At 40.2% G+C, this 25,964-nt stretch overlaps 2 protein-coding genes across 3 annotated transcripts in view; one reads left to right on the top strand and one right to left on the bottom strand.

Annotated features, from left to right (window-relative positions):
• Positions 1-23,413, top strand: part of ankrd6b (ankyrin repeat domain 6b) — a 34,960-nt gene extending 11,547 nt beyond the window's left edge. The window contains exons 2-16 of one of the 2 annotated variants that reach the window (XM_062411725.1): positions 1,724-2,050; positions 8,654-8,752; positions 10,391-10,489; positions 11,196-11,294; positions 12,009-12,107; positions 12,567-12,665; positions 12,982-13,080; positions 13,730-13,807; positions 15,038-15,142; positions 15,409-15,522; positions 15,681-15,851; positions 16,854-17,006; positions 19,230-19,343; positions 19,916-20,216; positions 21,165-23,413. In XM_062411725.1, coding sequence (XP_062267709.1) covers positions 1,925-2,050; positions 8,654-8,752; positions 10,391-10,489; positions 11,196-11,294; positions 12,009-12,107; positions 12,567-12,665; positions 12,982-13,080; positions 13,730-13,807; positions 15,038-15,142; positions 15,409-15,522; positions 15,681-15,851; positions 16,854-17,006; positions 19,230-19,343; positions 19,916-20,216; positions 21,165-21,754 — 2,346 coding nt within the window. In that variant the 5' untranslated portion in view covers positions 1,724-1,924 and the 3' untranslated portion in view covers positions 21,755-23,413. The remainder of the gene's footprint in view (positions 1-1,723; positions 2,051-8,653; positions 8,753-10,390; positions 10,490-11,195; positions 11,295-12,008; positions 12,108-12,566; positions 12,666-12,981; positions 13,081-13,729; positions 13,808-15,037; positions 15,143-15,408; positions 15,523-15,680; positions 15,852-16,853; positions 17,007-19,229; positions 19,344-19,915; positions 20,217-21,164) is intronic. The other variant, XM_062411727.1, reaches the window with a different exon arrangement.
• A 154-nt stretch (positions 23,414-23,567) lies between these two features.
• On the bottom strand, positions 23,568-25,763 carry lyrm2 (LYR motif containing 2). The gene is made up of 3 exons (XM_062411728.1): positions 25,660-25,763; positions 24,518-24,658; positions 23,568-23,799 (listed from the first exon to the last, which is right to left on the bottom strand). Exons 1-3 carry the CDS (start codon positions 25,702-25,704, stop codon positions 23,713-23,715), a joined length of 273 nt encoding a protein of 90 aa, XP_062267712.1. The 5' UTR covers positions 25,705-25,763; the 3' UTR covers positions 23,568-23,712.
• Between the last annotated feature and the right edge of the window lie 201 nt (positions 25,764-25,964).

Raw genomic sequence — 25,964 nt, 5'->3', positions numbered from 1 at the left:
CTATGAAATGCCTTTTTGTGCCTGGGGCTCCATTGTATTTTCAAGGTCATCAGGCACTTCTTCAGGCAGATACTTTCATTAGGCTAGTTTTGACTTTTTGATAGTAATCTCCTAGAGTTACTTTTCAAAAGAGATCAAGATATTGTCTCAATTGAAATTGTTTAAGGAAGGTACCCATTCAATTTTGGGTTTTAAATTGTTGGGCTTGTGCACAAAAAATAATTTGGCAGTCAAACTGAATTGCACAGCAAGGGTTCATGGTTCAGTTGAAATTAAAGTTTAATGTTTTGGAAATAATCCATTTCTCTCTCTGGATGTAGCCATGTTTGCCTGCGGTGCTGTGAATCAGTCTTGTTGATGTCATCTGCACCATGTTGTCTCATTCTCTGCTGTGTTTCCAGTAATAAAAAATACAGTCATTAGAGGAACTGTCATCACAGATTAGACTCCAGGGATCAGATGGGACGTGCCTCTTCCTCTGCAGGGTAGAGCTGTATAATCAGTGTTGAGTTGAAAACGTTGCTTTCACCATCTCTCACATCCTGTGTCCGTCTCCGGTTACCAGTTTGCTCGTCTATGACCTTGTCATGTTCCTGTGGAAATTACCTGCTGCAGGGTGCTAATCCTTTTCACCATGCTGTTTTTCGTGTTATTCTCTAAAAACAAACCATCCATCTCTAGATAAGTTGTATTGCAATGCAACATAATATCTTACGCTTAGGCTAATTTATATTATTATCAATGTCATCGTGATTTGATAAGAGGTTTTTTGGAAGGTCGCAGAGCCACTGCTGGGAAGGCATCTCAGGAAGAAATGGAACAGTATCTTCAACTCTGCCAGACATGGGTTCTGATAACTGTATCCATGTTGATACATGCAGAAGATGTTCTCAGGTAAAATCCTGCTAAATAGTTCCACTCAGCACACATTTTATTTTGAAAGCATCCACACTCGCTAATGATGGAGCATTTTTAAGACCTGAGTTTCTTGACCTAAAGTAGACTGGTCTGGCTGTTGTAACTGGTTCAGTCTGGCTGTTGTAACTGTGTTCATCGGGCTGCCATTTTAAAAGAATGATTGAGACCATTAGAACATTTAAACATTGTGTGTAGTTAAATTGAAGGAACAACACGTTTCTAATCATAACTGATAGAATTAATATCCAAAGATATGGAACTTAAATAATTACAATGCCTTCCACTGAGCTTGTAAAGACGGAGACACTGTATGACAGCTCAATGTCTGTCAGTTGTTGGATTTGAATGATAATGACAAAAGAGGAGTCTCTTGAGGTGCGGCAGCCCTTTTCCTTTTTATCGCTCTCTTTCCTGTGGTTAGACCAAAGCCACAGAATTGTGTCAGAAAAAAATCATCAAACCACAGGAGTGTGTGTATGTGTGTGTGTGTGTGTGTGTGTGTGTGCGTGTGTTTGTGTGTGTGTGTGTGTGTGTGAAGTGTGCAGTGATTAGGACCATGTTCTTGCTTGTTGTTTTTTTTGGTCTCACTGTGTGTGAAGAGCTTGCTTCGCTGTACAGCAGTGACCACATATGACCCCTGTTTGTGGCTCTCATTTCAGATTATTTCAGTCCAGCTCACATGATCACACATGTCGGTCCGCTCTGCCCGTTCCCTTGTTTTCCTGGTTGCCAGCTTACTATGAGCAGAGCACATGCTGACTTGTTTTCCCTCCATTCATGTGTTTCCTGTTCTCTTCCCCTGCAGCTAAGAGGATGAAGGGGAGGAATCCTGGCGCTTTGTGCGGTTTATAGCAGCAGAAGAATCAGACCCACTGGCAGCCTCTCCAGCTCCTGTTTGACACCTCTGTCTGTCAAGGAGCTCACCATGAGTTAGAGGGCATCGGCGAGCCTTGCCAAAGCTGCCTTCCTCAGCATCTGGAGACAGCAGCATCATTCGCCCTGCTTCATGAGCCAGCAGGATGCGGCTGAGGTCCTCGCACTCTCTGAGCGCCTCCTCATAGCGTCACACAAGGGACAGGCCGACAATGTGGTCCAGCTTATCAACAAGGGTGCAAAAGTAGCTGTCACCAAGGTGAGTGAATGTGCTGTACTGCAGTCAGATCTAAATTTCAATTTGAGACACACTTCGGTCCATGACTGGATATTATAAGAGCTTCCACAGCTGAAGCATTTAGGTTGGTTCCAACAAAGTCTGCAGTGTTTTGCTGGTGAAAATCTGTCAATGAAGCTGTATGGCGCAGGAAAAGTGACGGGACCGAGTAGCTGTAAAAGTTGGATCTCAGCCTACCCTTTGTTTGTGGTGTGTAAACAGATCAGATTTTGGAGAGGAATCAGTTGCCTTCCTTGTATACACATCTGTTCTGCATGGATACAAAATGTATCCACAGGACTGGGTATCATTCTAAATAATGTGATAGAAGTGCTAATTCTATACCTAAATATGTACCTAAACTTTTTTCAATTGCATACTAGAAAGTGATATTAACCTTTGACTCAGTTTGTATTTCTGAGCTTTTCTAAAGCTTTCAACCCCATTTCATATGTATCTTATATTTCATTTTAGGCATTTTGACACTGCGACACCAGAAAATATTAGAAAAGGACAAATCCCTTAAAAACAAACTCACCTGCATATCAGAAATTGGCAGCTTCAGATCTTTGCGCTGGTCATTTCCATTTTCCCTGTGTGTCATATTACAAAGATTTCAAGAAGCTAAATCAGCTGAAAGTGAATTAAACTTTAATTTAGTTTAATCTGATTAGTTGACCCAGCATCTATTTCCCATACTGATCAACTACAAGGAGTAGATACACACACACACAAACACACACACACACACACACACTTAGAGGCATTGCTTTATTCTTCATCCCAGATCTAATATCTCCTGTAAACATAGCAAAGGTCAGAGGTTGTTTTACGAAGATGTGATGTAACCCTCGCCTGTGCCACTAACTGCCTGTGATCTCTGCATGTAGAATAATAGCCTGGCTGTTAGATGATGCACAGTGAGAACAGATTCAGGACTTCTCACATTTGTTGTCAATCAGTGCTGGATATCAAACCCAATCAGGATGCTCTCAACAGCAGAGAATACAAAATTGTGCTCTACTTTAGTACTGAAAGCTGTCATTGATTATTATCTTATTTAGTTATTCTTTGATTCTAAATTCTATGTCTGATTCTGCTATTCATAGATATTTAATCACTCAAACCATAATTTACCCAAAAGATTTGACACATTCTCGGGTTTTGTCATAAAACTTTGACCTATTAAACTAAAAAATTAATCATTATAGACTATGAAGATAGTTTGACACAACAACGTTATCGCAGGCCCCAGTTACTTGATGTTTCCAGAGTTTTTAATTACATCTTATGGGGTTCATCAATTATGTAACTTGAGTTATGTGATAGCAGGTGGTTGTATGAGGGGAGAGAAGCTTATGTCTGTCTCCGACCCTTTCCCCATTCCCATTAGTTAATGTCAGCACGCCTTTCAAGCTGTCTAGATGCACATGTGGTGTTTTAATGACGGTGTCAGGTTTGCAATTTAAACTAGAATAGGTGTTGTCAACATACATGATTTTATGCTGAAAACCACATGTCTCAGACAAACAAGCAACAACACATATATTACAGTACTTTATTATCAGTGTAGATGCTAATGCATCAGTTATATCAGAACTGAGTAATTCATTAAAAGAAGAGCAAAGAACGACACTGAAGGCTTTTTGCAACAGGAAAGGTGCTTTCATTCGTCTCCCGACTGAATTCAGCAACTGACACACTGAGAGACAGATGGTTCATTCAATCAGCTGCCCCGTTTTATTTTGAAAGCACCTGCCCTCTTCTAAACAAGTACCAACGAAGGTGTCCAAGATAGTTCTGTGTATGGGCCATCTGGTTTGTCAGGGTACAAGGGAGTTGGTATAGAATTAGGTATTCAGTTGATTTGTGTGAGAATATATGTGCGTGTTTGTGAATGTGTGTCAGTCTGCCAGAGGAACTTAAACGTCAAATTTTTTGAATATATAAGTATTGGCTGATATATCAATATCAGAAATATTTTATGTCCTACTAACGCCAGTTGCATCGCCCCCAAAAATCTCTGTAGGTCAGGCTTTAATATACAGTACTTTAAGTGTGATGGTACTTTAGCCATATTGTTTTTTTTGGTAGATTGCCAGCAACCTATCTGGAAAAATGCTACAGAACCACTGCATCACCCTCTTAGATCATTTACAATATTTTCTGAGGTCATTTTTCGCAGCTACCTGGGAGGCGGTTTCATTTAACAGAAGATGAATTGACACAAAGAGCCTGTATCTGCATGGAAGAAAACAGTATCTGCAGTGGAGAGACTCAGAATCAGGCTTGTACATCTCCACTTAAAGTATATCAGCCCGCAGTAAGATCTTACCCATGAGAACCTGGAATTTTTACTCTGGGTGGCCATCATAGATTTGTTTCCCTAGACACCACAATGACAGGTTTGTTCATGCAGCATGCTCCTGGAATAATTAAAAAGGAGTTTAGATATTTCTTATACACGTGTAGAATCAATGATTTAGTGACTTTAAAATAATATATGCTCCATGTCAGATGCCTGAAATAAAAGAGCACTGAGTTCTTTTCATGTGTTAATGCTTCATACTGGCTGTTTTTGTTGTGCATCATGTGCTTTGCATTTACTGTTCTCGCACTGCGAAACCCGTTTTCCATTTGAACATGAACACATGGCATCAAACTGCGACAGCTAAAACACAATTACATGAGCTGATGCTCGCTCGCACGATTGTGTTGCAATGTGCTGCATTTGGGTGTTTTGGCAAGGCGCCATCGTAGAAGCTTAATCTAGGATAAAGGGGGCAGAGTTCGTGCGAAACATTCCTCTGCTCAAGACAAGGAATGTAGGGATGTTTTTTTGACGGCTAATATGATGAATGGGACTGAGATAGAAAATCATAAATCAGATGAAGAGAGGGAGGCAGAAAGGATTAGGTGTTAGGGGTTTTGATGAGGTTTAAAATGAAGGATGTTGGAGTTAAAAAAAACAAAGGAGATGATGTTTTTGCGTGATCAACGCTGGGTCTACAATTGGGAGAGTTCAGACATCTGTTCAAACATTGTGGCAAAGCCTGATTTTCCTTTATAAACTAGTAACAACAAATGGAACTCACTGAGTGTAAACAATTATTTTCAATTGCATTTATAGAAGAGTTGTGTAGTGGAATTCTCAATATTGTGACCCAAAATTATCAACACAAAGTCCACTTTCTAACATAGTAAATAGTTCAGTCCAGAAAAAGGTAGTTAGTGGCCCTAGACTTTTTGTAATCAAACCTACATGTACAGAGTTTAAGAAACTTCCCTCAAAATGTAACGCGACTGTCAAGAGAATAAGAGAGATGTTAGTTAAACACAGTCTATGTATACACAACAACACAAATGGAAATAATCTACAAAGAAACAGTTGGTGAAAACACCTATATAATCTTAATAAGAGTTGTGTAGCGCCTGGGACATTTTATAGTTTGAAAATAAACTACAGCTTTTTCTTGATCCATGGTTCCTGAAATAACAGGCCAGATTAGTGTCTGTATATTCAAGATAAGCTGACAGGGTTAGAAGAATAGAAGTAAGCTATGAGAAACATCAGTCACTCTTTGTAAAGTTATTTTACTGGCACCACCAAAGTCAGGTTAAAGTCACTTGATTTTCGGTGTTTGATGAATTTGAATTTGACTTTGAATTTAAGGGGTAAACAGTGACATTCAACATAAACATATTGTCACAATATCCATTATCTCATGTTCCTGTATGTTGTGGAATATGTAGTATATTTTTATTGTAAGAACAAACTTTATATTTACACTTGAAATTTCGGTTAGCAGAGAAAATTGTGAAGACTCTGAACTTATGTTGAAGATGTGAGCCTGGCCACAGACTCACAAACAGACCAGTCAGTCTGGAGACGACATAGTCGCCCTGATAGCTTGAGGCTTGCTGTGTTTACCTGAGCTCTCTTGGTGGCTTCCCTCCAAGTCAGGCCCAGTGTAACTCGATCCAGGGGCCACATGAATGCAGAGCCGAGCTGAGCCGCTCCCAAATAAAGAGCACACCTCAAAACGCCGAGATAATACCTGGGGTGTGATGTGGTTTGTGCTGTCGTGTGGGAAAAACACTTGATCTGTAATTAAACTGTATTTACTAAGGATAATTACAGATTAAAAGACATTGTGTGGATGTTGTGTATGAAGTTTGACTGTTTATCTACTCACTGACTTCCTGCTCTGTCTTCGTCTCCATGCAGTTAAGCAGTGCTCATTATTTTGGATTTTCAGGATGTGTTGAGAGCTGGAAAGACATTTCCTGCTGCTAATTCCCTTATGTCAGCTCAGCCTCCATGGTAACACACAAAGCATTCTTGGATCTCAATTTGCTGTATCTTCCATTATAGTGTCAATTTCAAAACAAAAATATGATATAAAAATATCTTCTTATTTAATTCAAGATTCTTCTACCAACTTTTTCAGTTTCTTAAACATTTGAAATAGGGCTGTTTTCCCAGGGAACAATTCATTGATCCTGATGAAAAAAATTAGGCACGGTCAGGGAACTGATTTTTAGGAGTGTGTTCAATTTGGTGCATTTTGATTCAATAGAAAGGGACTGTTAGATATGAACTCACTGAGTGATGTTGTAGTTTTGGTTTTGTTTACCCAGGCAAGGGCTGCAGCAGTAAATTGTTAAGCCTAGGTGTTAATACTCCCAGACAATCCATGTTAAATATGGTATATGTCCTATGATGAGTTTTTCCTTGATGATAATTGTTTTCTATTCATTCTTTATGATGTTTGCGAAGGTCTTATTTGTTTCGGGTACCCTAGTTCTTGCAACTTAAAGAAAGCTGCTCAAAGAAAGATCTATAAAATCGTGTTTGATGAAATTGAAAAAGCAACCATAAGTAAGAAAACAACTGACAAATAATGTTGATTCCTTATAGACAAACTTTTTCTTGTAAACTTTATTAGGTTGACCCTGTGTTTTCAGAAATCAGAAATGGCCAAACAATCACGATACAATATAATTTGATTTATAGTTTCATAGCTCATTTTTATGTTGTAAATACATGATCAATTCCCCAAAATGCTTATCTGAGAAAAAAACAGCATTTCGAGGGAAGTATAATGTTGGATACAATAAATTATGGGTTTTCATTCACAGGGATTAACCATCATGTGCATGGAGCTGTGATGATTGATGTAATGCATGGCACACAACCTTTGGACGGCTCCCATTGGCTGATCCAGTGCTTAAGGGAGCGCATTTTGGGTGGGGTGGATTAAGAGTGCAGTTAACAGATATTTCATTATGAATAAACTGTAAATTATTTTATGTTTTCATCATTAATTCATGTTGACTAAAAAATGTCAGATAATATTGTGAAAAATTACCGGATATTCAGATTACGATAATGTATAAAATCAGAAGGGATTGTTTAGTATGTGTCGCTACATGAGGAATTACCAAAACACTTACTTATTAATTTTCTGTTGACTAATCATTTTCAGCACATTGTTTCAGCTATATACGTAGTTGCTGTCCTTATTTTAAATCACAGACTTTATTATGAAATACTTTTTATAACTTAGTCGATTTTTACGATCAATCTTAAATCTTTGACATTTCACACAAATATTTCCTTCTTTTTATTAATATGTTTTTTTCCCTCCTTTCAAACAATAAAATGTTATTTGTATAGCCCATATTCACAAGTCATAATTTGCCTAATAGGGCTGAACAAAGTGCAACATCCTCTGCCCTTAACCCTCAACAAAGGCGTTGACAAATCGTTTAACAGGAAACCAATGTAGAAAACTTAGAGAGAGCTACACTTGACAGATCCCTATCCCAGGATCACAATAATATATTTACAACTTTCATTCATTAAGAGATGAAGGGAGCAGCAATAATACATTGATGTATTATCAATGTAATTATAGTGGTCCCCCGACAGGCTATGCCGGTAGCAGCGTAATTAAGCACTCACTGACCTGATCCATCTATAAGAAAAATTAAAAAAAAATTGATACATAAATTTAACAGAAAAACACTTTTTATTGTCCATTGACAATTTAATTATTCTTGAATAGAAAAAAAAACATGAATCTATTTTGAAATTCCATTACATTGGGATAGAAGCAGAAATCTTAGGCATTGGTGAATAAAACTTAATAATTCTTCCAGGGGAAAGTAAAACATGCTTTAAGGTTTTGTCATTTGGGTGAACAGCTCCTTTAAACCTGCCCTAAGTTAAGAGACCTTTTTGCTTTTACCCAAAGATCTTTCTGTTGACAGGATGCAGAGTTTATCCTCCACTCAGCTAACATGAACAGCTGTGCAGATTGTGCACTATTCTCTTAAACCATGGATTACGGATTTGTTTGCTTTCAGTCGACTCATTACCGAGATGTATTATACTCTGTCTTCAGTCGTACCATCAGCTATGACACTGCAGCATGATCTGACCCCTACACTGTGACTTGGTGTGTGGGACAGCAGCGGTGGGTTCCCTGACTGCTTCTCTGCAGAGTGTGTTTGCTTATGTTGGGTGCACTGTGGTGTTTTTTTTCAGCATCTTGAGTTGTTTATGTTTTGTATTCACAGTATGGCAGAGGCCCGCTGCACTTGGCTGCCTACAAAGGCCACATCGAGGTCGTGCGTATCCTGCTCAAAGCTGGATGCGACCTGGACATCCAAGACGACGTGAGTAGAATCATCTCTCTGATTGCTGCGTCGGCCATCATCCCACTTTTTATCCACCTCCACCTCACTCTGCAGTCCTGATCAGTGGTTACCAGCAGCCGCTTCCCTTTTTGCTTTCAGCGCTGTTTATGTTGGAATATTTTTTATTTACTTATTTTATTTCTTTATTTTAACACAACTGTAGTCTAATGACCTCTAGTGGCCTTGAGTGGGACCCTTTGGACTTCCCACTTGTGGGATTGCCCTCAGGATGCAAGTCCTCCTTCCCTAAAGAAAGATATAGTCCAGATGTATTGCGCTGCCAAATTCCCTCTCTGTGGTCAGTGAGCTCCACAACAGGCTGCGGTAAATCCTCCAGGACTGGAGGGAGCGGGAAGTGCACACTGAGGCTGGAGGAGGAGCAGGAGGGCAGAAGACACAGGAGGAGGGCTGGGAAAGAGCCTAGAGGATCAGGGAGAGTGAAGGAGGTTAGACAAACCTGCTCCTACTGAGCCAGTGGAAATCTGTCCCCCCCATCCTTCCTTCCCCTGAAAAAATGCCGCTCATCTAATGCCTCTGCTGCTGCTGCTGCCCTGGCTCACTTCTTATCTTGCCCGGAATGATCCTCCTTACTCCTGTTTCTCCTCTCTCTCTCATGGACATTTTTTGCTTATTGCTCTTCCAGCACTCTTAAACCTGACTGGCTGAATCTCTTTCACCACTAATCTGATCTGTGTGCAGGAATTCCATATACGACTGGGTATAAATGTGAATTGAACCTTTTTCCTGGGACTGTATACTCACTGCTTTCACATGGTTATATGGACCACAGTACACTCCAGCAAACAGACTGCAAATATAGCTGTTTGACATTAGCTGCTGTGGTTTGTATCACTGTTATATCGGGATCTTCTTAACATTGTTAATGCGTAAGCAATACTAACTTTGCAGAGGTTTGGGACAGTTTGTGCTTATAACATCTTTCTAACAAAACTTTCAGAATGTAAAGGCATAATTTGTTTTAGGGGGTTTTAATATTGTTTTGAATATAAAATAAACAGTAACATTAGCTTAATTAAGTCCTGTTACTTGGATGAACTAGCTTCTCCACTCAGTCATGGGAAAACCCACCTTCTGTAGCACTTTCTAGCTAACTGTGAAAGGTTCTGTGATCTTAAAGTTCCCACAATGACTGGAAGCTTTTAACAGACCCCCCTGTCATGGTAATGCATCACGGGCCCCCCATTTGAGAACCACTGCAATAGGGCAGGTGGTCCAGCCGTTCCTCTGTGTAAAAGTTGAAGGGTGTATTTCTATTGAGCAGTACCTGTCCCATAAAAATGCATTTATTCAGCTGAACATGCACTTATGTGTTTGTTCGACTCAGAGGAAGCAGACATATAACCCAAGTCCCCAATAACCAAACTATTTCTTAGAAATTGCATTTCCAACTATTTTTAAATTATTTTTATAAGTAAAAAGATTTAGAGATTTATGAATGTTTGTATCCTGCAACAGCACTTGCAAAATAACATTTTACTAAAAATATCACACAAGATTTTAACATGGTGAAATTGCTTGGATTGTGGATTGCTCTTTTGTTGTGTTGCCATGTTGTCGTGTATAGTTAGACAATGTTCTGTGTTTCTCTGCTGGCAGGGGGAGCAGACGGCGTTACATCGGGCGGCCGTGGTGGGAAACAGTGACGTCATCAGCGCTCTCATCCAGGAAGGGTGTGCACTGGACAGACAGGACAAGGTGCAGCTGAAAAGACAGAAACAAACACATAGAGAAGTTAATGCTACCTCTGCCGCAGTCGGTCAGAAGAACACAGTCATTATAAGCCATTTGGTGATCTCAGAGAAATCAGTCTGTCTGTCATCTGCTTCACATTCTTCCTCATATGAAAAGTAGAGTATTCAGAGTCACAGTGAGAGGAGAAAAGAGTTATTCTTTAATAACAAATACTTTATTTAAAAAAAAAGCAGTACACTCACTTTAAGAGGAACACTATACAACAGTTCCTCCCTTTGCTCTCAAAGCAGCCAACTGATGAATTGGTCAAGTTTGTCAATTAAAAAAAAGCAGTCCTTGTTTTTCCATATTTACAGTAAAAATCAGTCCAGACAAAAGCAGCTCTTTGGTTTTAGTAATCCTCAATCGGGACAACAATACTATTTTGACTATTATTTGTTAAAAAGTTTGTGATTGAAAGGCTAATTAACATTCTAGATGATATCCTCCTCACCACCGTAAGACATAAAGGGCAGTTCAGCTATGTTTATTTTGAAATGATTCCGTCTTTTCAAAGATCCCAGGATGTGTCCTTTTAAATGAGCTAAACCACAGAAGTGTAGTGTGTATTGACAGTAGCTTCAAAGTGTTTTGAAGGAATAGAGTCATCAGAAATTCTGTATTATCAGTTTGATGTAGTAAATGTGACTTTTGTTTTCTGTCCTCTCAGGATGGAAACACTGCTCTCCATGAAGTGTCCTGGCACGGCTTCAGCCAGTCGGTCAAACTGCTGGTGAAAGCTGGAGCCAACGTTCATGCAAAAAACAAGGTGATTAGATTGTGGAGTGGTCAGATTTGGACCAGAGCACTTAAGAAATATGTTTGCTAGAAGCTCTGTTTTAATATCCAGGTCTCACTCAGTGCTTCTTATAGAAGAGTTATTCAACACAATAACGTTATTGTTCCAAACTATCCAGATTGAATCATTGAAAACAAAACCTTGTGATTTGTAGAAATGTCTTCCTCTTGAAATGAAATATTTCTAGGTATTCTGTTATTAATGGGAAGTTGATGATGCCTTTGAAGGAGCTGCAGCTGCCATAGTGGACACTGATGATCAGATATTTTGTACTTAAATGAGTGTGAAAGTTAATACTTGACCTTTGAAGTTGTTCCTCTACAAAATCCTAATTCAAGGTTCATCATGGTTTCATCATAACCCACTCCTTAACAATTCCCATGGATTAATAAAGACTTGGGGCAGAATGGAAGACATATTACTATATTGTTTGGAGAAAATGTACTAATTAGAATTATTGTATATAAACTGGGATCAACGACTATACTTCACTTATCTGGATTTTCTTTAGTTTGTTCAATAGTTGTTTGTTACACTGCAAAATTGTATCTTGCTCATTCTTTAAATACTGTATGCCTATAGAAGCACATGATGAAAGTATAGCAGCCGTAAAATACACATGAAGAGCGCTGCCAAAACATCAGTGCACAACAAATCTGAATTAGATCTCTCCTCCTCTCTCAGGCAGGGAACACAGCTCTCCACCTTGCGTGTCAGAATGGTCATGCTCAGAGTTCCAAGGTTCTGCTCCTCGGAGGCTCCAGGCCCGACAGCAAGAACCTGGTATGTTGCTCTTCAGTCTTATCACCTTGATCAAAGGAGATAGAGGTTAGCTCAAGTGGTATCAGCACATTAGAGGCTTTTCTTGATTAGAAAACATGTTTTTGCTTTTCCCCTGATTGGCTTCAGCAAACCTGATGAGTAGTGAATGACAGATGGCTCAGTCCTGAGCGTCTGGCCCAGGTTTTCATTAGGTTCATTTCAGCTTCTTGTCAACCAGTCCCTAAAATGCTTCCCCATCTCTACACAGAACACAGGACTTGTTTGTTCCCCACTTCTCACATTTAGGGCTAGGGTAAATTAATTTCCAGTGCCTTTACAAATTGACAGAATCTACCTTTTTAAAATGATGGAATTCCCAGCATAGTTTCACATAAGACTGCAGCACGTCTTTTCAATATAAGTGAATGCCTAAATTTTAAACTATATCTTTGAATAATTTGCTGAACATTTTTTTTCTAGTTGGGGGATACGTGTCTGCATGTGGCAGCCCGCTACAACCACATATCAATGATCCGCATCCTCCTGGGAGCATTTTGCTCGGTTTCAGAGAAGAACCTGGTGAGTTACTACCTGGACACATTCTGAATACTTACCCTAACCAACGTAAACATATTTCATCATAAATTTGATGGTTTGGAAATGTAGCTGGTGCTTTTTTTTTTTTTATGAACTGAAGGAGAAAATTAACAGGGTCCTGCTGTATTTCAGCAAAAGTTCACTTGTAAACATGACAAATCCTTAAAAAAAATCAGTGTTAGTTACTTTGCACATAAGCCTCCGGTTAAAATGTAACAATGAAGTGTTAATACAAACAACAGATGTTTTTGGAGTTCAGTAGATAAAAGATCTGTTTTGTGTGTTTGTGTTTGTGCAGGCTGGGGACACTCCGCTACATGTGGCAGCTGCTTTGAATCATAAGAAAACAGTACGTCTGCTGCTGGAGGCGGGGGGAGACAGCCGCATCTGCAACAATGTGAGTGCCCCGCGGTCTCTTTCTGAATCATTAACGCTGAGAAGAATGTGTTTGGGGGCTCACTACCCTTCTTCATCTTCAAGTCAAGTCATCTCTGTTGTTATTCTTATCTCAGCTGACTGTCTCAGCTTCCTGTCGTCTGTTTGAAGCTCTATTGGAATTCATGATCACATTCATAACATAAAATCAATTTGGAAGGGAATGACAGTGCATTTTGAAGCCCATGAATGTCTGATATATGGCTTTTCAGAGTAACAAATTTGTGTTCTAGAAGTTTTCTCAACTGCCTTTTCAGAGATTCTACCTCAGGTGGGTTTCCATCCACATGCTTTAGTGCAGATTTTCAATTTGCACATAAACGGTGGAAATGTTTAAATATTGCACAAAAGTCTTTATGCATTACTGTAGCAAATTGACAATATATTGTTCTGATAAAACAATTTTTATAAAAGCAAAACATGATAAAGTCGATGGAAACAAATGTCCACTGAATACTGAATTTGCTGAGACAACAGGTAAGCATGAAGGACATGTTGCTCTACCTGGGAATAGTAATAAGAAGCTGTCTCTAATATGAGCCTGTTTTAGAATTCAGGGTCATTCTTTTACGTTTGTTTTTGTCTGATTTATCTTGTGTGTGTTTCCACAGGCTGGTGAAACAGCTTTGGATAAGGCCAGAGAACATAACAACCCAGAAGTGGCTCTTCTCCTGACCAGAGCTCCACAGGTGAAACCAGTAACTCCCAGTCCGACCAGTACAGGCAGCTGTGAACAAAACTGATAATGCTTTTGTTGTGAATATGCAGCTACTTCAACATACTGAACTGCTGAAGCTAGGGTTGGTAATCCTAGAAGTGCCAGCAAGAGCAGGCTACACTTTGATGCAACCGATACATCTCATCTCCTCCCCCTAAAACACACTAACTGCACTAAATGATAACTGCTAGAACCGGATTTTACCATGACTCACTTGCTAACTCCTGGCTATCATCTCTGCTTCAGCGATATATGCCTCCCCGGCAGAAGACTCTGGTCATGCGCAGTGAGAGCACGGGCAGGGTGCGCGCAGGCAGGCAGGTTGGTTAGTGATAGACGGGTACCCCAGCTAATCATTTCATTCGTTCTGAATGAAATGATTGGTCCTGTTCATTATAGTCCTGCCAGGGCCACAGACACTAGCTTTTTTTTTGTGTTTTTCCCCCAGATAATTTTATTTATTGATGGCTATGAGGACATGAAGGAGGATTTCAACAAAAAGGATAGAAAGTCAAATCAGGAAAAAATCAGCAACCCTAACTTGAAGAGTCTTGATCACCTCAATCTTCTGGACTCATCACTCATTCCATTAGAGGAAGTTAAACTCTGTCTTGATGAGAGTACAACCACAATGTATTTGATGAGGATAACTGTACATAGACTGAAGTATATAGACTAAAAATCTGAATAAATTTACTTATAAATATATTTATAATAAAATGTCCAAACACAATATCCATTTAGAAATATTGGCATTGAGAGGGAATGTGCTGTTTGTTGTCAGTTATGGACATATTAAAATAACAAACATACGCCACCTGGACCTGGAATTTTTCAGGTTGTGTACAGCAGGTTTATCCGACAAGTCCAGTGTGTCCCAGTCAGCCAGGGTGCACAATAGCAGGACCACATAACCAGGAAGTACAGTTGCTCACTTAAATAAAATTGTATTGACGTTATCAATTTCATCTGTTTCCTGCTAATGACAATCCAACATGTCTGCTGCGAAAAATACACAGACAGAAAGAAATCTGTTTCAACAAGTCATCTCCTTTAAAAAACCTTCCAGCCTCTCTTCTGTCAAACCATCAACATTAAGCCTTTGTTATGTGTATTTATGTTTTTTGCGTATTTAGAAATTAATAGTGCACTGTCTTATTGTATTTACTAATCATGAGTTATCTCCTCTGGGTGTGTTCAGGTGCAGAGCTTTGTGCGTGGCAGGAGTGCGAGGAAGAGGAGAGAAAAGCTGAAGGCAGAGGGCAGAGCTCAGTCGGTGCCCAGGGATGAGATGCTGCACTGTAAGGTAAAAACTGGACCATTGTGTCAAAGCTGTTGTAAATTAGTATTATAGATTTAAAAAGGAAATGAGGGAAAAGTCGGTGGGAAGCGGCAGTGAGGAGAGTAGAGTAAAGAGAGTAAAGAAGTGAGAGTACTTAAGAAAGATGTTCTAAAGACGAAGAAACTAATTGGATTTAGTTTCTCGACCACAGTCCACTCTTTTTATAAACAGAACCAGCTTATTGACTCACTTATCTGAATTAGTATTTTCCTTCTTTGTGCTCCCTACAGGACAGTGCTTCAGCTGCCGATGACACCCAGAGCAGTGACCGAGCTGCCTGCAAACACACTGAGGTGACTGAAACTAACACCAGGAGGGGCAAGAACAGGAAGCAGAAGGAAAAGGTAGGTGCCTGCATTTAAGTTGGAGAAGTGTCTGCTCAGAAGAGATGGACAGGGGAGGACCATGAGTCTCCTACTCCTGCTTCTCGTAATAAAGGTCTATTATCTCCTTATATAAGATATGGAGTAACTATCAATCTGAACTGCTGTTCCCGTTGCAGCCTTTTCTGTCTGACCCTCTTCGCCGCAGAGAGACCAGGCCCAGTGAAGCCTTTCATAGGAGGAAGGGTAAACTGCGAGGAGTCTCCCCTCATGCAGCCATCCCACCACAAAACTTTAAAGCCTATCAGCTTTACACACTGTACCGCGGAAAGGATGGCAAGATCATGCAGGTACTGAATGCGCACAAATACTCCCCAGTTGTGTAAGAGGAAAGATAATTTTTCATTTAGTTCCTCTGTTATGTTCTGTAAATTCATTTGTCATGTCTTGTCGTTATATATAGAGGAATTTCATCCATAACGAAAGAGCAGCACTACAGAGAATAATGGGAATATAAAATACTAAACTTGTACCAGTTACCAAAGGGCACGAGAAATGTGCATTTAGATTGATGTGTTGCTAACACTGTGTCAGCAAATAGCAGGCCTCCAAAGGCAATGTGTCTGGACTTACTGTAATGAGGAATTCCTCTAAAAGAAAACCTTTCATATAGTGTAATATATGATAGGCTTCACTATATGGATGCATGCAAGAAGAAAACTTACATACAGACCTGCAGATGAGCCATTTTATAGTCTGGGAATGGTACAAATGCAAGGAAGTTTTCCTGGAGAAACGTTAAGAGTAATTTTGTGAAAGATATCTGTTATTTCATTGCTCTGAAATGACTCTGCCTTCTTCTATCACTAAACTACTCGACAATGTGTGTCTGATTTTCAAACAGTTCACATTCCCTCCAGACATAAATCACAAAGACAGTTTCATCTGTGTCAGCAGCTTGTTGTATTAGTTTCAAATTCCTCATACAGTAGTGGGTATTATAGATCAGATCTTTATATATCGATATGTTGCGTTATAGTTCATTATCTGGAGCATCTGAGAAACTGACTATAGATAAGGAAACCTACAATGTCAATGATGTACAAGTCATAGATAATATAACATGCAGTAATGCTCAGAGGCAGTTACCGTTATATACAGTATATACAGTATAGTCACATCACACTAATCATTTGCAATATAACAAGGAAACACTTTAAAAAGCAGAGTATATTCCAAACATGCAGTTTTTAGCTTAGTCGTTTTACTGTCATTATGTTCCCCCGACCCCTCTCAGTGTTGCCCCAGAGCAAATATGAACAAACCCTATTTGACTGCTGACTGTGTTGCAGGCTCCTCTGAATGGCTGCCGCTGTGAACCTCTCATCACTAAACTGGAGAACCAGCTGGAGGCCACTAAAGAGGAGATGAAGACTGAGATCAACACGGTCCAAGACCTCATGAACAGCAAGATGGGCCAGCTGGACCGCAAGAACAAGCACCAGGTAGCACACACACGCTGACACACAGCAGATCATTTTAGCGGCTTCACAGAGGAGAGGAGGTATTTATTCTGAATCTCCCTATGAACTGGAGTTTATCTTTCTTAAAAATACATCATTTCATTTTTAACTATTCATCCTCAGTTTTTTTCTCTGTTAAATTAAAACTCACTCGTTTTGATTTTTCATCACCACACAGAATATTGTGGTAAAAACAGCTCTGTTTATATTGAGTGGGTTCCACGGCTCAACTGCATATTTGTAGCATTAGTAAAAACATTCCAGGAACTGTTTAATTCAAAGAAATTACTGATCTGCATTAATATGGATGATGACTCCAGATGTGTCCTAACCTGTTTAGATCTAACATTCAGCCAGAGAAAATCAGTAGATGAGAGATGTTGCTATTAAAAGCTAAAGTCGTGATAACTCTAGGGTTAGGGATACTACGACAACATAATATATAAAACAGTATGACTCTGTATTCGAAGCATCGGTCCATCAGCATGGTTCTCACCCCCTTTGTCTTTTTTCCACAAGGGAAATTAATCTTTTTAACAGTGATGATTCGGTGGGGCGGTGTGGCATAGTAGTTAGAGTGATGGTTCTCCAACAAGAAGGTTGCAGGTTCAAACCCCACTCTCTCCCATCTGCATGCCGAAGTGTCCTTGGCAAGATACTGAACCCCTAAAATGGCCCCTCATGAATGTTGAGTGTACTAATTGTAAGTCGCTTTGGACAAAAGCGTCAGCTAAATGTAATGTAATGTAATGATTCTCATGTAATCCTTCCTGAGCTACTAAATCAAACTTTGATCTCACAGCTTCATTCTCCCTCCACACATCATAAGTCATTAAACAACCAGGCTACACAACCCTTTTGTGGGTTTATAAAACAACTTGCAACAGACACTCCCCGGTTATTTTCACACACTGCTTTAAGTTTGTGTATTGTATTTCATATTTTATTACCTGTATAATTGTGAAATCATGTTGGTCGTGAACTGATCTATATTAATGCGTTAACTCAGTTTTCAAGGTGAAAGTAGACAAATATCACTTATCATGTAAATATTATTCATGCTTCAACAGCATGTCGGTAAAAAATATATAACATTTTGTCAAATATTATGTCCAAATACACAAACCTTTACTGTAAAATGTATCAAAACCTAAAATAAAAGTTGCCCTTTTTACTGTTTTTTTGCTGTTTGCTTTAATTATATTAGTCATCTTTTACTCTTTACTTAAATAAAAACACATTTGATCAAAATAAACCACAGATTCTAAATATTGAAAATGATCTTTAGCTAAAGCCCTCGGTTGTGAATAACTGGTCTATGATCTGGACATTAAGACAAGTAGCTTATGGTTGCTAATGCTATAAATGCTTTAAATATATAATGCTGTGTGGCTGATTCTTCTTCACCTGTGCCTCTGTGAAGCATCACAAGTCAAAGTGTCCACTATGTAGATAACTCTGTTAAATTGGTTATAGTATGAGATGAAGTTGTGGCTGATGGAGAGTTTTCATCGTGGCGCTTTGATACTGAACAGAAACAACGCAGCTCTAACACTGCACAGGTTAGAGATTATATCCTCTGAGTAGTTAACTGGGTGAACACATTACAGTAACAGTAGAGGGGCTTGGGCCTCATCTCCCCTGAAGACTCTTTATTTATAATACATTACACATTCTCCCATAACAAACAGTAAGGAGCTATAAATAAAAGCTTCTGTTAGATTGCAGGCAGTCGTTCATGCATGTACTCTGAGCATCACTGCTGCTCGAGAAAACACAGCGGTGAATCTAGGCAGGGAGGTATAATCAGGGAGATCAGAACAACATTAGATTGTATGCTGGCAAACACAGAAGACAAACATGGGAAATTCAACAGATCTTCGTTCGAGGGACGACAAAACAAAATATGTTTACACTGAACCTGACAAAACACAGTGTGCTGGAAGGACTCTGTCATACACATGCAGAAAATACACAAAGGAGAGGATCAGCTTTACTGCATCCCTGTTAAAACATGCTCATGTTGGTGCTCAAACAGTACTGTGGAGTTTGGTGAATTATTTCTTAAGTGACCATATATATATATATAAATACTACTATACACAATTTGTTTTTTAACAAACTAAAAGTGTAAGGCAGCTTGTATTTAGAAGTGTTTGTCTCTTTTCCTCATATCCTTCCTGAAATGTGTTTTGTTGCCGTCAGATCTGTGCTCTTGATAAGATGACAGTGGAGCGCGTGTCGGCAGAGAGGAGCGAGTGTCTGCAGAGGATGGAACAGCGGGCCCTGCAGGAGCGACTGGAAGCAGAGAAGAGACAGGTAATGTGTATAGTGCCAAATCACAAGACAGATTCTCACTAAGATCGAGACTGAAGTATATTATTGCGAAACCAGACGGTTTCCATCACAAGCAAACACTGCTGGGACTATGTAGAGAAAACTCCCCTTTAATAGAAAGAATCCTTTAGAGCCAGTGGGCAGCATCAACCTCAATATATTTACACACCCAGTAGAGTTAAACCCACATTAATATTTGTGTTGAGGCAGTCTTCTGATGAATCTCAGTCTAACATTCACATTCCTTTTAGCTCTGGTTGTGTCTCCACAGACTCCTGAGAGAAATATCTGTCTCTTTAACTGCTGAAAGCTCCAACATGTTCACCACGTTTGTAACTGTGCTGTTGTGGTGCTGGTCAGGGTGTGAGTAGTGGGTTGATCAGTGCATTATTAATGTTAACATCTGCTTGCTGCTGGAGACTAAAAAAGGAAATGTTGTTAAACCACAACAGTGAGCTCTATATTCAGCCTCTTTCACGTTTCATTTTTTCTTATCTATCTTTCTCATGCCTGTAACATCATCTCTTCTGTTTTGCTGCATGTCTCTTTTTAAGCAGGCATCTCTGATCAGTGACTTGAAGAGCTGGTGTCTGTCCAAACTGCAGAACATGGAGGTTCTCTTCACAGGAGACCCCAGAAGGACCAAGCTGCGGCGCTCCTCCTCCATGTCCGAGGGCCTGGACGAAGCAGAGGGACCTGAGCTCACTGAGCTGCCTGCTGGAGATGATGGCTTCTCCCATTGTCCAGAGCTGCACAGCAGCCCCACACTCCGGGAGTCCGACCGCAGGGATCCCAGTGTGGCAGAGGGTGGATCAGCCAGCCACTACTTTGTGGTTCATGTGGAGAGCTCTCCAGGTACTATTAATCCGGATTTGTCATAACTGTTAACTCTAAATTAAAGGCTGGAAATCAATGCTACAAGTGTATACAATTAAAATGAATACAACAAATATAGAGCAGGGATTAGCCTGTATTCATTCATTTCATACCTGACAACAATTCTTAGTCAAATAAATTGTATTCCTAGTTGATTTCTTCCTTGTCTAATCACAATTGCTTTTTGGCTATAAATAAGAAACAGCCTTAGCACTTAGTTTATTACTGGACATTTTTCACTTACTGTCATTTAGATGTTGTTACACTATCACAGGCCAAGCACATCAGCTTTTTGGCTGTATGTCATGTATACAAATACAATCCTTAAGTTAATTTGGGAATTTGATTAATTAATTTTACAAGTTGACAAATTAATAAAAAATTTCACCAAATTTCATGACCTTGTGGTATCATAACACAAGTTTATCGTGGCATTCACCCTGGGATACACAAATAAATTGTTGTAGATTGAAAAGAGGTTCATCTCAATTTGTGCACTGAAGCAATAAATTGCTGTATTTGTGTCGACAGTGATTATGAAGATTTGACTAATTATTCAGGAAAAAGAAAACCTTTCTTTTTTTAAGAAGTTTCTTGTTTAGACTGTAATTCAGTGTAAGAGTTCTCATCTTATTCTGTGATGAATCAAGGCTGAACTCTGCTCTGTTGCCAAAAGAAACTTTTCACTAGAAAACTCTGCGTTAAGCTGTGAAGAGCACATTTGTCCTTCAGGATGAATACTCCTCAGTGGCTTATCAAATGACATTGCACAAAGAAAAGTGCACTATTCCTTTCTCATGACCTTTCTGGAAGGAATAACATTGCTGCCAGAGACACAACTCAGTTAAGCTGCATGATAAATAGAAACTAACAACTAATTTCTGTGTAACTGATGTGCTGACTGAATGTCTTCTGAACCTTTACCAGACGGTGATAAGACACGTAAGGCTGAAGCCACCTCTCCGATAGCAGCCAAGAAGCTGCTCTCATCTGTGCAGGTGGTCCGGCCAAAGGAGCGCTCAGTAATCTGCGCTGACACCCAGAGGAAGAATAAGGACCTGCTGGACGTGGATGTAGTGGAGTACGGTGCCATCGGGGGCACAGTCCACAGGGCGAGCAGTCTTTCCCCGGCCACAGGGCGGCGCTGCAGGACTGACGCTGTGCTCAGGGACAGGGAGCGAGGCCGCGACAGAGGGAAGCTGCGTAAAAAGCATTCCCAGGGAAGGACAAATTCCACCGGGGCCACAGGGACCAAGGTCCTGGAGGTCTTCGGGGAGCAGCCCAGCGAGCCCTCCTTTGCTCAGGAGAAGGACAACATGCACGCTCTGGAGGTGACGCAGTACTTCTTCGAGGCGGTGTCGACGCAGATGGAGCGCTGGTACGAGAGGAAGGTGCAGGAGGCTGGCTGGCAGGCCACTCAGAGGGCAGAGGCCGACAGGGCCGCCCTGGTCGAGAGGATCTCTTACCTGGAAGACGAGCTGCGCATGCTGAGGACTGACAAACACGATGGATGCTGACGATCACCTGTCACCATGAGACTGAACAGACACTACATGTGGTTGGGTTGGATTTCAGCCTCTTGCAGCAGCAGAGATTTAGGACACGAATCTGAACTGCCATGTTTTCTCCTTGCAACACTGAGATGAGTCTGGATATCCAGCACTGAGAGAGAGTTCACGTTCACAACCAGTGCTGTAAATCACGTCCCCCTGGAATCCAGTCTACCCATTTTTACATGAACTACAACTGTTCCACGTAGAAGACCCTCTCATGCTGGTTTTCTTGGCAGCAGCGCCCTGGTATGCTGAGGTGTGTATTAACAGTTCTTTAGAAACAGGGGAAGCTCTTGTGCACTGTGTTGTAAATAAACCAGTAAATGTAAAGCTAGTTGTCAAAACATTGAACTAATGTGCCATTTGTAGAATAAATACATGATGAACATTGTGCAGCGTGCACACACACATCTTCATGCATCTGCCCGACCATAGACTAAATACTGAGTCATGATCACAGTGACAGCCGTCTGCATCACAGTGGAATAAGCTTTTTGTTAGTGTCTATTTACTGGAATCAGTCTTGTGACTGTAAAAGAACGACCCACTGTTTATTTATGAGAATGTAGTTGAAGTGACACTGTAAATACTGAAGGTTTGTTTGTAACTGTATCGATCCCTGATTCTGCTGCATGGTGATTTGTGTGGAGGCTGGAGTGTGACAATTGAAGAATGTGACTTTTACAGTGTTAAATACAATTTCTAAAAAAATGTTTAAATCTTAAATCGATAAGATATAAATAGGGTTAGTTGAAAACATACATTTTTCATAATTAAATGATTAATCAATATATTTATTGCATTTTCAAACTGAATTGGTTATTCAACATTTATATTTCAATATACATGTATAACAATGTTTCCCTGAGTCATACTCAAATATTAAATAGAATAATTGTAATTTGTGTGTCTGACACTTGATCTGTTCTGTTTCAATAAACATGGACAGTTTAAGGATCTGCCCCTCATAAGTTTGTACCTTTGTTTTAGTTACATTACTTTAGGAGTCAGTATTTAGACTAAAAGAAGAGACGATTTTGATTCTAACTAAAAACTGTAAAAGTGTATTAATATTCAGGTGTCACAGTGAACTCCAAATTCAACCTGTGAACTACCTTAAAGTCAAGCTCAAAACTTGCTGTCACATAAAAAAGACATATCAATCCTGCTGCCACCCACACTGTCGCCATTCAACAGCTCAACTGTGTCCTAGATAGTAGAAAGATATTTAACTCTAAGTGTCTAAGTAAAAAGTGAGCGGGGAACAAAGTGTTCAATCCACTGAAATGGTCAGTCAAAGGAAAAAAGAAAAATCATTTATGATACAAACTCTAAGAAACATTGAAACCTGCCTGAAGAGCTTAACATCAAGCTGAGTTCTCGTCCTGTAACTACCTTTAATCGTTTCTCCCAGAATCCTCTCTGCCCTGCCAATCATGTTTCCCTTTTAAAGCTGAACTTGGTCTGAACCTGTTGCATGAAGAACGCTCCTAGTGGTGTTGCAGTATTACTGTCTGCTGTACATTTGATGTAGTGACTGTTTGTATATGACCTCGATGCACTCTGTATGATGAAGCCAGGAAAACATATTTTGTATTAAAATGAAAATTGTTCTTAATCTGCTTTCAGTTTCCTTGTTTATTACATAACAAATATAACACAGTGTTACACATGAAGAAGAGTCTGGCTCCCAGGTGGCTCCCAGTTCCTGATTGAGACAGAGTCCATAACGTCCATTCATCCGAGTCTTCGGTGGGGAGGGGGTTCCCCGTTTTCATGGTTACCACACACACACACACACACACACACACACACACACACACACACACACACACACACACACACACACACACACACACACACACACACACACACACACACACACACACACACACACACACACACAGTGTCTTCAGTGACTCCTAGCGGATCAGGGTCGCCAACGCCAGAGACCCCTGCAGCTCCTCCAGGTGCTTGTTCGCCTGTGTGATCATCATCCGGATGGCGTCCTGGAGAGGAATAATCATTCATATTTTGAATATTTCCTTACACTAAGTATTATTATCCTTAAGCTTAAGTATTGCATGTTACTTATTATTTCTTACCGATGCCTATTTTTGACTCTTGCTGCCTCAGTTAAGCAATTTCCCCCTTTGTGGGACTGATAAAGGATTATCTTATCTTATCTTATCTTAAAGCCTTGATGAAAAGAACTAAGAGTTTTAGGTGAATATTCGAATCATCCACGTGGGAAAATTCACCCAATTGATGTAAACGAAGTTCATTTTAATGGTGCGACAGCAATGACAGACACTGGTGCAGAGAACATGACCCAAGAAGTGGGTGATGATGATCTCAGTGTGCAGCCCTGTATCTGGAACTCCCTGTCAGGACGAGTGAACCAGTGACTGATTTGATTTCAGAAACAACCACTGAGGTTTCCTTCTGGAGCTTTCAGTCTCTGATGGCGGCAGGATTAGTTCTGAGCAAACAGCAGAAGACTGAGAGCTCCAGAAAAAGCTCCAGGAAAGAAGCTGGTGAGCAGGATTATTTGAGTTAATAATCAGTCTGTCCAGTCACCACTTCTTAATTTAATGTTTGAATTAAACATTCTCAGTAGTGTTGCGTGAATCTACTAGTCAGTTTGAGCCCTCTCCTGCTCATAGTGAACTCTTCTCAGTAACTAACACACAGCACAATGGTGCAGCAGGTGACTGGTCCCATTACCTGTTCCGTGGCGTTTCTGTTCCTCTTGAACTCATCTCTTGCCCAGTCTCTCAGGTACTTCCTGTCCGACTCATCTGGGACCTTCTTGATGGTCCTCAGCATGTTTCTGTAGATCCCCAACACCTTCTGCCTCTGGAGGAACTGACAAAACACTTTATGAGGAATCAGCTTTCAAGTGAAGTGAACAGACACAGCCTGGTGTGAAGAGACTTCAGAGTGTCCACTGTGAGCTGGGGGGGGGGGGGGGGGGGGTGTGATAATATATCATCTATACAGTAAATCTATAGACACTCCTCAGGAATAACCAGGATATAACAATCAATCAAATTCAATCAAACTGTATTTGTATAGTCCATATTCACAAATCACAGTTTGTCTCATAGGCTATAACAAGGTGTGAAATTCTCTGCCCTTAACCCTCAACAAGAGTAAGGAAAAACTTCTAAAAAGCCTTTTAACAGAGTCAAAAGAACACAGAAACCTCAGAGAGAGCCACATGTGAGGGATCCCTCACATGTGTCGAGGAGAACATCAGCAAGATAAGGGTTTTAGCAGCATTGATTGGAATAATCACTTTGTAGCATAGGGACTATTGTCAGTAATGGTAAAGGTATCTGAGGAGACATATTGTATATTAGGCAGGCTTGTTGAAATCATAGTCCATGGGCAGCAGCCACCACCACCATCAGGTTCAACCATTAGCTGCCACCTCTATCCTTTACCAGGTCAGGAGTGTTATATGTTTAATATTCACACTGTCAAGCTACAATGGACGACAGTAAGAATAATTTGATGGTTAACGTGTCAACAGGAGCTGTGTCGATATCTGATTTCTCAGGTTAATGTTACATGTATGAAATAGACACTGTTTATATTAAACAGTCCAATCAGAATGTGACACCATTTGATCTGATGTGGGTTTAGTTCCTTCATCTCCACAGAAACCTGCCACAAAGTTATAGTTCCGGTAAAGTGATGAACAGTGAATGTATCACTGAAGGTTGAACATTCATCTTCTTCTGTGACAGAAGCCTGTCAACGTCCTAATTATTTTTTAACTTGAACTGTAAACACGACCAGAGCCTCCGTGGACCTCCGTGTTAACTTCAACCAGTGTGGACATGCTCAGCGTTAATATTCACCTGTTTCAGAGAGAGAGCAGCAAGAGGTAACCTGGGAGCCGCCATCTTTGACTGTGTGGACAAAAGCGGATGTTGTGATGACGTAACCTAGAGGCTAACTCAATGTTCAGCGTCCTCTAGCGGAGCAGAGGACAACAGCAGCGGCAGTTTGCGACAGGCCCAGTAGTAAACACAGAGGTGACCACAGAATATGCAGGTGAATCAGGCCTTGATTGATTTGTAGTCTCTCTCTCTCTCTCATTATTAATATTATTATATTAATGGTTGCTGTGATCATCTTTAAATCCATAATTATCACTCATTGT

This window comes from Platichthys flesus, chromosome 18 (assembly GCF_949316205.1).
Source record: "Platichthys flesus chromosome 18, fPlaFle2.1, whole genome shotgun sequence".
NCBI classification, from domain to species: Eukaryota; Metazoa; Chordata; class Actinopteri; order Pleuronectiformes; family Pleuronectidae; genus Platichthys; species Platichthys flesus.
The sequence above is the reverse complement of the archived record's forward strand: the minus strand, read 5'-3'. Positions and strand labels throughout refer to the sequence as shown.